Source organism: Balaenoptera acutorostrata, chromosome 4 (genome assembly GCF_949987535.1).
Source record: "Balaenoptera acutorostrata chromosome 4, mBalAcu1.1, whole genome shotgun sequence".
In the NCBI taxonomy this organism is placed as follows: Eukaryota; Metazoa; Chordata; class Mammalia; order Artiodactyla; family Balaenopteridae; genus Balaenoptera; species Balaenoptera acutorostrata.
Window position 1 is genome coordinate 81,377,169 of NC_080067.1, and position 13,217 is coordinate 81,390,385.

Genomic DNA, 13,217 nt, shown 5'->3' on the forward strand with positions numbered 1-13,217 from the left:
CCACCCCCACCATTCCAGGCTTTATGTTCAGCATCCCTACTACAGACAGCCTTTTTACTTATCTCTTTAAATAGTTTCCATGGTCTTAAGTGCTTTTTTTCCCCCCACTACATCCCTTAGTGTAATTAATTACTGAAAAATAGTTGACTATCATCCACAGATGAGCATTAATGAGTAGCATTTGTGTGTCTAAAACTGAACACAAAGACCTGGCGGAGGAAGTCTGAGGCACCCCCCACCACCTCCATTATCCTGCACATCCACAGTCACCACTGCTATCTTGGCCAGCAGAAACCCAGGTTTCAGGCAACTGCCACCTGCATTTCCCACCTGCAGCAAGTTCACACTTAAAATCCAAAGAGAACCTTGGAGGAAGCAGGTTTGATGGACAGGATGCCATTGCCCACCAAGATTACATCATCTGCCCCTCATCTCCTTACTACCCTCTTCTACTGTCCTGCTCCAATCCAGTCCTATCCTTCAGGGTCTACCTTCCTTCTCTCTCCAAATCTGTCCCCTGCACTCCATCAACCACTGCCTCCTTCACTCTGGCCTCCTCATCTATTCAGTGGATAAAAGCGCAGGCTCTGGTGCTCCAAATTTCACTGGCTGTGTGTCCATTGGCAAGTTATCTAACCTCTTTGAAACTCAGTTTCCTCATATGCAAAATGGGAATAAATAATACCCATCTCAAAATGCTGTGAAAACTCAGTTAATGTATACAGAATACTCACAACAGTGCAATAATATAGGTTTGAAGATAATAATAATGGCTAGCATTTATGTATTACTTAATAGATCAGTTCCAGAGGTTGGAAGCATCAAGTGCTTTTTTTCAACTCAAAATTATGTTTGAAGATTTATCCATGTTGTTGCATAGCACAGTAGTCACAGAAAACTACACATGGTATAATACCATTTTTATAAAGCTCAAAATCATGCAAAACTAAACAATATATCATTTATGCAAACATGTGGTAAGCTATACCAAAAGAAGCCAGACAAGGATAAACACAAAACTGAGGATAATAGTTACTTCTGGGAGAAGTAGGTGAGATTAGGGTGGGGAAGAGCCACAGGTAGCTTCAAGAGCAGAGGTGAGGTTCTGCTTCTGATTTTAGGGGTGGGCTCTCAGGTGTTCCATTTATTATTATGCTTTATAACTGACACATACATTCCATCTCTTCCTTCATATGTAGCAAATATTGCCATATATATATTTATATTTATAGTTATTATTATTATTAGGTTCCTTTAGGAGACAGACTATAAAGTACTGAATGTCCGGGTGCTAGGCACCTTAGACATCCGTCATTGCTGCTGCTACCAGCGCCAAATGTTCATCCTCATTGCCTCCTGTTCTGTCCCCATTCCCCTCCTCCAAGATGCTCTTAGGGGAAGGGGCCTGGGGCAAAGCAGGCTGGGTTACCGACTACCCCAGTCCCAGGGAAGGTGGGGCCCTGCCCCTAGGATGCTGCAGCAGAGTAAGGAGGGGGGCCGGTGGTGACCGTCGGGTGTAGGGGCCACCTTCTCCCCCTGTTCTGTCAGGGAGGAGGTAGCCATTATTTGTCCCAGCCTGGGCCCCCTGCTCTGGTTTCCTATTTGCAGTTATTTGAATAAAAAAAATATCCTTTTCTGGAAAAAAAAAAAAAAAAGGAATGAATGAAACATTGAACAAAAAACAACACAACTGTGCAGAGGTAGTTTGTGAACAGAGGAAAGATGGAACCAGAACCTTGGGGGGTGGGGAGGAGCAGAAAGATGGGAGTGGGCAAGGCTAGCTCCTTGTTATTAGTGCCCCGAGTGAGGGAAGGAAGGGGAAACCGAGGTCTAGAGTGGAAGCAGACAGGGACAGGGAGTGGCTCTAGCCCGCCTTAAGTGGCTGCCACCGGGAGCCCAGGCTTCCTGGGCCTCACCTGGATAAAGGTGACTCTCCATTTTCATCACTGCACTGGATTCCAGGGTGAGGGCAAGGTAGGCTGGAGCCTGCTTAGAGGGGGGAGAGGGCTTAAAGCCCTCCTGCCTGCCTTCCTGTGCCCCCAAGGGGGCGGCCCAACCTACTGCAGGGACTAGGCAAGGTGGGAAGGAAGCAAAGGGGGTGTGAGCCACACCTGGTGAGACACAGCTTGGTCGGGGGCATGTGGGGCCAATCACTCCTCTCCAGTGGCCACACCTGCTGCCGCTAGTACCTGCCTGGGTGCTAGGCATGAGAGATTGCTACATAGTTTCCTCACAACACCCTTGTGAGATGGTCGTTCTTTTTCCAAATTAAAAATTAGAATACTGGACTCAGAAAAGTTGAGTCATATGCCCAAGGTCTCACCCTATGTCAAGCATCTTCCTTTTGCCCCTCTGAATCCATTCTCCATCTTCTCCCCTCTACCTGATGCCCTGGGAGGCTGACCCACGTGGACTGCCTCAATGAGCCCCCTATCACCTGGCTTTGGTTGCATTCAATCAATGACAAACAATGACAGGAGGTCAGAGAATGGGAGGGGTGAAGCAAGAGTATCGACTTCCCTTGCCCCACATCGTGGAATCACCGTGAGTTGGTGGCAACTCTCTACTGAAGGTCACAGCTCTTGTCAAGCAGCCCTCTCATACAGCTACCTCTCCAGGTTCTATGCACCTCTCCTCACATTGCCCCTTCAGGCCTAGAAGTCGTAATGTCTTCCCTCCCTGCTATTGCCAGCTCTGGGATAACTTGGAAATCCAAACCTTGCTGCTTTCCCTGTTGCCTACCCGCATCATTGTCAAGTGTGCCTTTGTTAAACTCTTCTCAGATAACCCGGGTGGAGTGGGTTCCCTGACTCAGAAGTGGTAGAGCTGGGATCTGAACCCCAGGGCCTTCTGTCTATCCGAAGATGCCTCTCTTCGCTTTGCTGTGAGGGTCTGTATGGCTCCAAGGAAGGTGATCACCGACAATGGTTGTTACTATTGTGATGTTATGTTCCTTAGCAGCAGAGTAGGATACTATTTGCCCTTCAGGGCTTGGACTATGTACACCTAACAACAGGAGCACTTTACTGATATTGCTAAGAAATTTGTGTAGAATATGGGAAGTGTAATAGAAATTATAAACCCTTTATATATAAGCAACAAAAGAAATTAAAAAGGGATCTGGAAAGGGATAAACTTTAGGCAAATGTCCTCATTGGCTCTATTTTCTGAACCTTCCGCCACTACTCCCTGCATCCTCCTTTAATTGATGATCTCAGAGCAAAGGGCAGGATGCCAATGACACAACTCAACAGGCCCTTACAACAGACGGATTCAGTGATGACAGCTTCCATAGCTTGGTTTCTCTCATGCTGAATATAATGGGAGGAAATCCTTGCAGTTTTTACCTACTCATCTTTTAACTGTCTTCCTGGCTCTCTCTGCTTATTTCTATTTTCTGGTGATGCTGCACAAAGATAGTGCTGGCTATAAGCCCAATTTATCTCTTGCTGAAATCAGCAGAACAAGAGCAAATGTTATCAAATAATAAGCTGTGAATATTGACACCTTGGTTTGATTGGCATTGCAGAATATCCCATCTTAATTTCTTGTCATCTTTCCCCACCAGTATGACACCTGCATTCCTTGCTGGAACACTCAGCCAGCGTCTCAGCAGCACTGCTAAGAACAGAGTTAAGTGGCTGATACATCAAGGGGCTAACAATCGGTACCCTCGGGAGCTGCAGAAAGATGATCATGACAAAGCAGGATAACAATGATGAAGAAGAGAAGGAACTCAATGTAATAAAACCACCTGGGATTTCTTTACTAGATACTTAGAAATTTCTATTCCAAGCATATGGTCAACTCCCAATTATCACAGTGGGTAGATTATCCATACTGTGAGTTATGCTGGAGTAACTGTTTATTCTCAGCCTAGATTTTCTATCTGTCTCTCAATTTCTAGGGACATTCATCAACTGATTGTTTCTGAGTATTTCCTTTCCACTCCTTTCAGGTACAAATAACTGCAAGCAGATAGTAGAGCAGAAGGACAAAAAAGCTAGATAAGTGTAGGATGGATGGCAGAAAAGATAACACGGGAGTTCACCCAGATACCTATCCATGCCCTGGCTCATGGTAGGCACTCAATAAATATTTGTTAAATTGAGTGAATGGAGTTGTCAGAAAGTTGAATTAGAAGACTCTTAAGGCCTCTCTTCCTACCCTAATATCCCATGATTCCTCAGAAGAAGATAACAGAAAGCTTGGAGAAGCCCAAGGAGATAGATGCTCATACTCAGCAGGAGCAAGAAAGGGAAGTTGGAAAGGACTCATCCCAGGCCGAGATGGATCCCAAAAGCGTAACTGGTACTGTCACAAACACATCACTCCAGGACGATGCTTAGCCCTGGCTGATAACTCAAAATTCCCACCCAGAGTACAAGGGGACAGGAAAGCAGTTCTCTTAGGATTTGAGATGTAGACAAGATCTGAAGTGAAATCCTAGGCCTTAAATTATTTAGGGAACCTGAGAAAGAGAGTGTATGTTGGTGGGGTGGTAATACTGTTTTGAGGTTCTAGATTTTATGATGTATTTTTTCCCAGTATCATAGAAACAAAGAATTCAGGGCAGGAAAGCTTCTTAGAAATGATCTAATCCAGCCTCCAATCCACTGGAGGAATCCTTCCTACAGCATCGCTAACAGAAGGTCATCTAGTAGCCAGCGACAGGAAGCTCACTTTCTCCAGAGGCAGCAGCGTTACTGCTGGACAGCTCCTGGGCAGATTCCTTCTCCACTTCAGAGTCCTGATCTCTCTAACTTCTACCCTTGGATTCGACAGAGACCATGCCCGTTCCCTCCTCTTTGGGGCAGCTCTCCCGATACCTGAAGTCAGGAATCACTTTTCTTCCATTTTCACTCCTGCAAGAAAACATCCTTCAGTCCTTCAACTGAAGAGACACAGTTTGTGGCTCCCTCAGTGTGCTGCTCTCCTGACAACACGCTAACTCAGTGGTGCCCGACCTTTTCGGCACCAGGGACCGGTTTCGTGGAAGACAATTTTTCCATGGAAGGGGGTGGGGGATGGTTTCGGGATGATTCAAGCACATTACATCCATTGTGCACTTTATTTCTATTATTATTACACTGTAATATATAATGAAACAATTATACAACTCACCATAATCCTAACAGGAGGTGGCGCTCAGGCGGTAATGCGAGCAATGGGGAGTGGCTGTAAATACAGATGGAGCTTCGCTCGCTCACCCGCTACTCACCTCCTGCTGTGTGGCCCTGTTCCTAACAGGCCACAGACCAGTGGTGGTTGGGGACCCCTGCTCTAACTGGTCCACGTAGCTCCTAAAAGGGGGTTGGCAGAGTTCAATGTTGCAGAATTGAATGCAGTAGTACAGACATGACCTGGCCTTCACACAGGATAGTGGGACTATTTCTTCCCATTCATTTCACACAACCATCCTTCCTCCCAGCCCCTCTTGGGTTTTGCTCCCCTTCACTCAGCAGAAACCTTTGCCTTTTTAATTGCTTCCAATCTGTTTTGTCCCATCTTTGCTTAACAAGTCAGAATTAAGAAAATGGTCTTCCAATTCTTTCACCTTCTATTCTAAAGAAAAGATGAGTGTGCATTAGCTGCAGGGATGTGATAAACCTACCAGAAAGAAAAACATAGCCTTCAGGATCCCAAATTTCTTCTGTCTCTAAAAGAACTAAGAGTCTGTTGTGGGTCCCCAAGAAAACTTTTCCTATGTATCGCTTCAGAAAATGCCTAGTTTTATTCCTGTTAGTAGTAAACTCGGGAAAGATGCTTTTAAAAATGCTTAGCCCCTAGATGGCTAAATTGCTAAATTACCCTCATCAATCATGGGTTATTTAATCCATCTCCTTGCCTCCAAGACAGATGGAAATATTTCTTCTGTATAAAGACCTCTGGGGAAAAACTCTTCTATTCTATTCTTCATCCAAGTCTCATGCACTCAAAGTTTAGAAGTTCTTCTTTGGATATAACCTAAGTCCCTTTCATTGGAGCTTAGGACCTTTCATCTTTTTTCAGGTTCCCTGTGGATAGCATAAAGAAAAGAACGACACCATCTGACATCTATTTGTCCACAGCCTTCTGCTAGAGCTCTTCAGGGCTCGCCATTCTGTTACACATCCTTCCAAGCATTCGATGACGGCTCCTGAATCCCCTTTACCACCTGCCCGTCACCATCCACCAACCTCTGTACATGTGCCCACCCCCCGCACCGCCATGGCTCTTTCAAATGATGTGCTCGCCTCGCTTGACACCTGCTTCAAGAACTTAATCAGCACGTTCAACAATTAGCCAAGGTCTCCCCGCAAAGGCAGAGGTCCTCTCTGTGATTGACTAATTCCCCTATAAAATGCACAGAGACAAGATGAAGGTTCTAAAGGCCCCAGGCATCACTTCTTATTTACCACAACGAACACCTGACAGGCTCCAAGCCCACTAAGAGTCAGAGAACGGAGTTCTCGCTGGCCACGAGCAAGGATGAGGAGAGCACTGGGGCAGGAGTCAGGAGGGTTCTGACCAAGCTCTGCCACTGCCCCACCCCTGGAAGCAACTCTAATCCCATATGGACCCTGTTTCCTAAGCACAACATGACACGTATTTGCCTGGATTACTTCTCAGGGCTCTTCCGGCTCTCACATTCTATGATTCTCTGACTATGCAAAGGCCTCTCCTACCCCTTCTTAAAAAATATACACCATGTCCCTGGCATGTCTCCCTCACCACCCTCTGAGGTCAGCACCACCTAGCAACACTCAGAAATCAGTGTTTCTCAACCCTTTTTAAAAATCATCCCCTGCCCCAAAAGAGACATTTTATACTTTTTTCCTTAATCACCCACCCAATGAGATTTTAATACCATGAATATATTATATATATCTGTTTATGTACTATGTGTATAGCTGCGCTTAATACATAAAAGAATAAGTTTTTTTTGCCATCCCCAAGAATGAATTCTCATCCCCCTTGGAGGCAATATTACCCCCCATTGAAAATGCATGACTTAGATTGAGTTTAAGGCTGCCTCTTGAATGATATAAGTGGAGTTATTTGCCCCAAACTCTAAAAGCCACAAACATATTCATAAGCCAGAGGTTTTAGAAAAAAATCCATTACACAAGCCAGAGTGGAATCAGCCAGAATTCCCATTTCCCCAAGGTAAAGAACAGTTTCCCATTCCTGCTCCCGAGGCCACACTGTCACCTCTTCCAGGGCCTGTCCTGGTCCTCTTAGCCTAGGACCTTCACCTCTGCCCATGGTTCCCACATCCAGCTCCCACTCCATCCATATGAATCCCAGCAGTAACAATGGGAATGATGGGAATGAGGTGAACAATGGGTGATGATGTTCCAGAAATAATTAGAATCCATTCCAAGGGCAGAAACAGCCAGGCCCCTGGCAGGGATGGAGGCTCATTCCAGCTCCCTTGCATCAGTCTAGCTTCCCCCTCCCTCCCCTGCAGGACATTCACCTTACCTTGGCACGCTGGCCAGATAGGTCACGAGTTTCCGCAGGTCTTCCTGTCTTATTCTGTCATGATTGCTGCGAGCAGGGAAGGTCAGGATTGGTCCACCTCGCTTATCACGGCCCCCTGCAGGGAGGAAGAGAAGGGAGTTTAAGAAAACCAGCTAGAAACTGCGCTGGAAACAGGCAGAAAGATGGTGTCCAGAGAAATCCAGTCACTGGTTAGAGCAAGGGCAAGGGCATGGGGTTTGGGTGTGGGGAACATGCGTGACCCTGGGCAAGTCTTTTGACTTTTCTGATGTCTCATCTGCAAAATGCAGATGAAAATAATGATGACTACATTACAGGGTTGCTGCAGGACCTGATAAGATGGCACATGGGGAAGCACTTTGACAAGTACTCTTCACGAATGTGAGACGATAATGAAGGAAGTGATAACTGCTCGTACTGAGAAAACAAGCCATTAAAAGTGCTATGGGGCTTCCCCGGTGGTGCAGTGGTTAAGAATCCGCCTGCCAATGCAGGGGACACGGGTTCGAGCCCTGGTCCCGGAAGATTCCACATGCCGCGGAGCAGCTGGGCCCGTGAGCCACAATTACTGAGCCTGCGTGTCTGGAGCTTGTGCTCCGCGACAAGAGAGGCCGTGATAGTGAGAGGCCCGCGCACCGCGATGAAGAGTGGCCCCCACTTCCCACAACTGGAGAAAGCCCTCGCACAGAAACGAAGACCCAACACAGCCATAAATAAATAAATAAATAAATAAATTTAAAAAAAAAAAAAGTGCTATGGTCTTTGGAAATTCAACTTCCAGTTCACTTCTCTTTGCAGACCTCTATGAGCAGGGAGTGCTCAAGATTAACTGAATACCACGGTGAGAAGCCCTTAAAGCATCCAGCAGGGACATCATTGCTGGGAGGTCTTTAGATTCATAGAGAAGACCTAAGTGTGTTCTACACAACCAAGGATCCACCCCTGCCTGCCTGCCTGAGGTGCCACCCGTCACTCCTGCTGGAGGAGCACATGAATCTTTATTGGGAATAGGATGCTCAAGGTCTTAATCGCTGCAAATGCATAGGTACACACTAGGATTACAAATGTTTTCTAAGTATCAGGCTTTAAAAAAAGCTGGAGGGAGTAACTGAGATGATGATCATTGTTTGCTATCAGAAGGCTGGGATTTTACATGGTTGCTTTTTCTTTCCTCTATTTTCCAAACTTTCTACTCACTATTTATTCTACGATTTAAAATTTTCTTTGTTAATGGATGCTATGATTTATGATTGGGAAGCAGGACCAAGTTTCTCAGGAAGGTTAGACGAGGACGAAGCTAAGGCGTAGTAACTATGTCCTTACAGGCACTGCCTATTTCACAAAGAAAACTCTGTGTCGTGATCACAGACGCCCCATCCTGCACGCATCTCAGGCTGCCACCCAACATCCCCCAGAGCAGGGGCCACAAAGGGATCTAGAGCAAGAGGGAGTAAGGGCTGGCATGGCCACCACCAATACTGGAAAAGAAGCTTAAAGCTCAGCCCACTGAAGAAGGATCTTTTCCAAGGAAAAGCAGAGCCTCCCAGGGCCCCACCCAGTATGAGTTCATGAATAATGTTTCCCTCTGACTGTGGGGTCCAGAAAGCACAAGACAGAGGGGAGTCTTGACAAACAAAATCCAGTCCATTCCAGGGCACTCCTGAGGAGGAAATAAGGAGGGTCAAACAAGAGCAGGGCCACTGAGAGATCTGACCCTGAAGAAAAAAATATGTCAGCACCACCGTCCCTTCCCTGCAGCCCCCTACCAGGGCAGATTTGTGTAGATATACCACAGAGTTTGACCCTGGCCCCCAACTCCAAACCTTCCAAACCACAGGCTCTGGTTCCATGTATGGATAACCAACCTCATCTCATCTACCTTGTAAGTGATCCCCATCTCCCAACTGCCTTCCACAGGAGAGAAAGGAAGTGAAGGAATCAAGTGGAAAGTTCCCTCAAAGCTGGGAGGTTCTCCCTCACTCTCCACCTTCCCCTCCAGCCTTGACCTCACCCGAAGGATTTTCACTCTTGGGTGTTCTTTGTTCTTTTAAAATTTGGAGTATAATTGCTTTACAATGTTGTGAATCAGCTATGTGTATACATACATCCCCTCCCTCGTGGACCTCCCTCCCCCGCCACCATCCCACCCATCTAGGTCATCACAGAGAACGAGCTGAGCTCCCTGTGCTATACAGCAGGTTCCCACTAGCTAGCTATTTTACACATGGTAGTGTATACATGTCAATCCTAATCTCCCAGTTCATCCCCCCTTTTCCTTCCCCCACTGTGTCCACAAGTCCGTTCTCTACGTCTGCGTCTGTATTCCTGCCCTGCAAATAGGTTCATCTGTACCTCTTGGGTGGTTTTAACTGCAGCTGTTGTCCTTCTCACTGACCTTCTGTGGATGGTTTAAGAGTAGAGCTAAGGGAACACGGGGAGCCAAGGCTGGTCTGATGGCAAAGGCTACCTAAGAGGCTTGGAGGGCTGCTGGCACTGTCCCTCCTGAGCGGAACAAGTTATGCCCTGGGAGACAGGAGTTTCATAATGCTGGCTGCAGAAGGTTCCAGATGGCAGGGGAGGGGGGGGGGAGGTGGGGGGAGAAGACCTGGGGAAGTGGAATTCCTTCCCTCCAGGAAGAATGGATAAGGAGTCCAGAGAGGGCTGCATGATCAAGGCAGGTATTTTTCAGAAAGGAGATGAACTTGCAAGACTGTAGGAAGAAGAGGAGGAACAGGCATAAAGGAAGAGAATCATTACACTGGAAAGAGTGGGGACAACGGATGGACCAAGGATTCAGAGTAGGTACAAGGGGAGGGGTTCTGTCCCTTTCTCTTTGGCAGACTGACAGAACTCAAAGAGGGAGGAGGAAACAAAGATAAGTTACGGAGAGGGAGAGCTCAGCGGTGCCTGGGGGACACTGTTTCTCTAGGTGAAATAGAGTGTGGAGGGTCAGGGTGGGCTTGAGGTGCTGGGAGAAAGGAGGATGGACCACCGCTGGAGAGTGTCCCTAGAGAATGGACAGCAGGACTGGGTACCATGTGGGTTTAAGAGTAGGTGGCAGGGTACCAGGGCACAGTGAGAGCTCTGTTGAAAGGTCTGGCCGTGGTGTCCATGCTAGGCTCTAACTTGAGCGAAGGCAGAATAGAACTAATGCATGGGCTAAGTGGGGAGGGCTCAGTGAGGGTAGGAAATGGCCTACTGGTTCATGAGTTCCCAGGGGAGAGGGAACAGCAGATGTTTTATCTGATATCCATACTCCCCCAACTGATAGGGGAACACCAGCAATGGTCCAAGGTGAGAGGCTAAGGCCACAGACAGACACATCAAGGCTCAAGGTCTTGGATGTGTGTGGCCACGGTAGGGAGGTGGAAGACTTTGGTGCCAAGGAGACTGAGGAGCCATGAAGCTGGAGGATTTGACTGATAACTGACATGAGTGCTGAACTTCCAGAGGGCAATGAGCAGAGATAAAGAATGAGAACCCTTTGCTAAAGCCAGTGTGCACTATGGAAGTGGACCCCAGATGGTGGGAGACAAAAGAGCCAAGTTTTGAAAAGGCAGTAGAGATGGTGGCAGGATCTTCAGCAGCGCCATCCCCCTGCTCATCCAACACCTGCTGTTTGCCTACTCAGTGGAGGCTTTGGTGCTGGGAGCTATAAGATGGGAATATAGAGAATAAAGAGGGAGGGGGTGGTTAGATGGGCAAGAAACGACACTGGTCTCCTCCCACAAAGGCCGGGCAGGACGGGGCTGGGGAGGAGGCAAGGCTGAAAGAGGGGAGGTTAAGGCGAACCTGACTGAGGTGGGGGAGGATGGCACTCACATTTTTCAGGGGGAGGCAGGCTCCAACTAGGGTAAGTAGGTTAGGGTACTTTGGGGGGAGGACAAGAACATACATCTAGGAAATCGTACCAAAAGTTTGGCCCATGTAACTACAGTTCTGCAAGATGCTAATGGACACACATGATGTTTTTTTAAGGGAATGCATTATTTGTAGCTTGGGAAACGCTTTCATGTGCTTGAAGGACATGTGCTTTAATGAACATGGCAAACCTCCAAGAGGGGGACTGTAATAGGCAGCATTTCCCAAACTTATTTGAGGGTAGACCCCTTTTTCTTTTTTTGAGGATCATCTCATGCGACTGTTTTTCTATGGAACATGCTTTGAGACACGGGTCCAGAGTATAAAACTGCACCACAGCAGCGTGGAGTTCCTCTGGGAACACGGGCTTGATGTTGATGGGAGAAAAGGCGGCAGAGAGGGACATCAGGAGGGGGCCAAAAGGAGGGTGTGGCCGCACACAGAGAGCAGGGGTGAAATGGGCCTGCACGAGAAGGCTGGATAAAAGGGACAGTGGGTGTTGCAAGTGGGAGGCGGAAGCACGTGAAGGAAGCCAGAGAGAGAGCAAAGGGAGAGCCCATGGCTGAGAATACGGAGCAGGATGGGGCAGAGCTGAAACGACAGAGGCCCTGGAGCACAGCCACAGATCCTGTCTCACACACGTGCACACACCCACACAGGGGTGGGCTGCCCTGGATTATTCCAAATGCACGTTCCCATGGCAGCGCAACTTCCCCTTCCCCTGGCCGTGCTGGGCACCAGCAGGGGAGGGAGCTCAACCAGCACTTCGTTTCTCTGCTCAGCACTTCCTGCAGTGCTTCTGCTCAGAAAGACATGTAACGACTACACTGCATTACTTAATTCTGGGTTTCTTTATTTTGTTTTATTTTTGTGGTCTGTCTTCTAAAAGCTTAGGATACAAGGGCCTTTTTTGGTTTGTTTTTTGTTTTGCGGGTTTTTTTTAGATGCAGCCAGTCATCCCCCTGGCACCCTCAGCGTCCTTCCCAGGCACAAAAGGACAACGTTCCCTAAGCCCCGAAGCTCCTGGCACCACGTGCAGATGAATAAGACTTACCCCACATAGAGAACAGACTTGTGGTTGCCAAGGGGGAGGGGGGGTAAGGGAGGGATGGACTGGGAGTTTGGGATTAGCAGATGTAAACTATTATATATAGGATGGATAAACAACAAGGTCCTACTGTATAGCACAGGGGACTATATTCAATATCCTGTGATAAACCATAATGGAAAAGAATATGAAAAAGAATATGTATATATAACTGAGTCACTTTGCTGTACAGCAGAAATTAACAAGACATTGTAAATCAACTATACTTCAAATGAAAAAAAAAAAAAAAAAAAAAGACTTACCCCGGGCTGCCTGGCCCACATCGACACATGGGCATGAGCTGCAACCCCCGGCCCCCTTGGTCCTACTCTGGGAAGCAGCTATTGGCCTCATGCCTAACTAACTGCCTTCCTGGCACATTGCTGCTCTGTACTCCATTAGGACAACTCCCTACACTTGGGAAGCTCTTTTCTAGGGCTGGCTGGGCCCTGCCCCAGGGCTCTGACGGAATTCACATGGGAAAAATTAAACCACGAACAATCAAGCAAGGGTTCCCATGTCAGAATGTACCCTGTCTGCACTCATATGCCCTGAACTGATGTGGAACAGAATGGTGCTCAGAGGGTATGCATTAAAGCCAGGAAGGCTGAAATCGAGTTATTTGTAGTGAGGTGGATGGACCTAGAGTCTGTCATACAGAGTGAAGTAAGTCAGAAAGAGAAAAACAAATACCGTATGCTAACACATATATATGGAATCTAAAAAAAAAAAAAAAAAAAGGTTCTGAAGAAACTAGGGGCAGGACAGGAATAAAGATGCAGAT

The 13,217-nt window shown here is 47.3% G+C and overlaps 1 protein-coding gene across 1 annotated transcript in view; it reads right to left on the minus strand.

Annotated features, from left to right (window-relative positions):
* Window positions 1-13,217, minus strand: part of KALRN (kalirin RhoGEF kinase) — a 605,233-nt gene that overhangs the window by 403,009 nt on the left and 189,007 nt on the right. Inside the window, exon 3 of the mRNA XM_057544931.1 lies at window positions 7,468-7,582. Coding sequence (XP_057400914.1) covers window positions 7,468-7,582 — 115 coding nt within the window. The remainder of the gene's footprint in view (window positions 1-7,467; window positions 7,583-13,217) is intronic.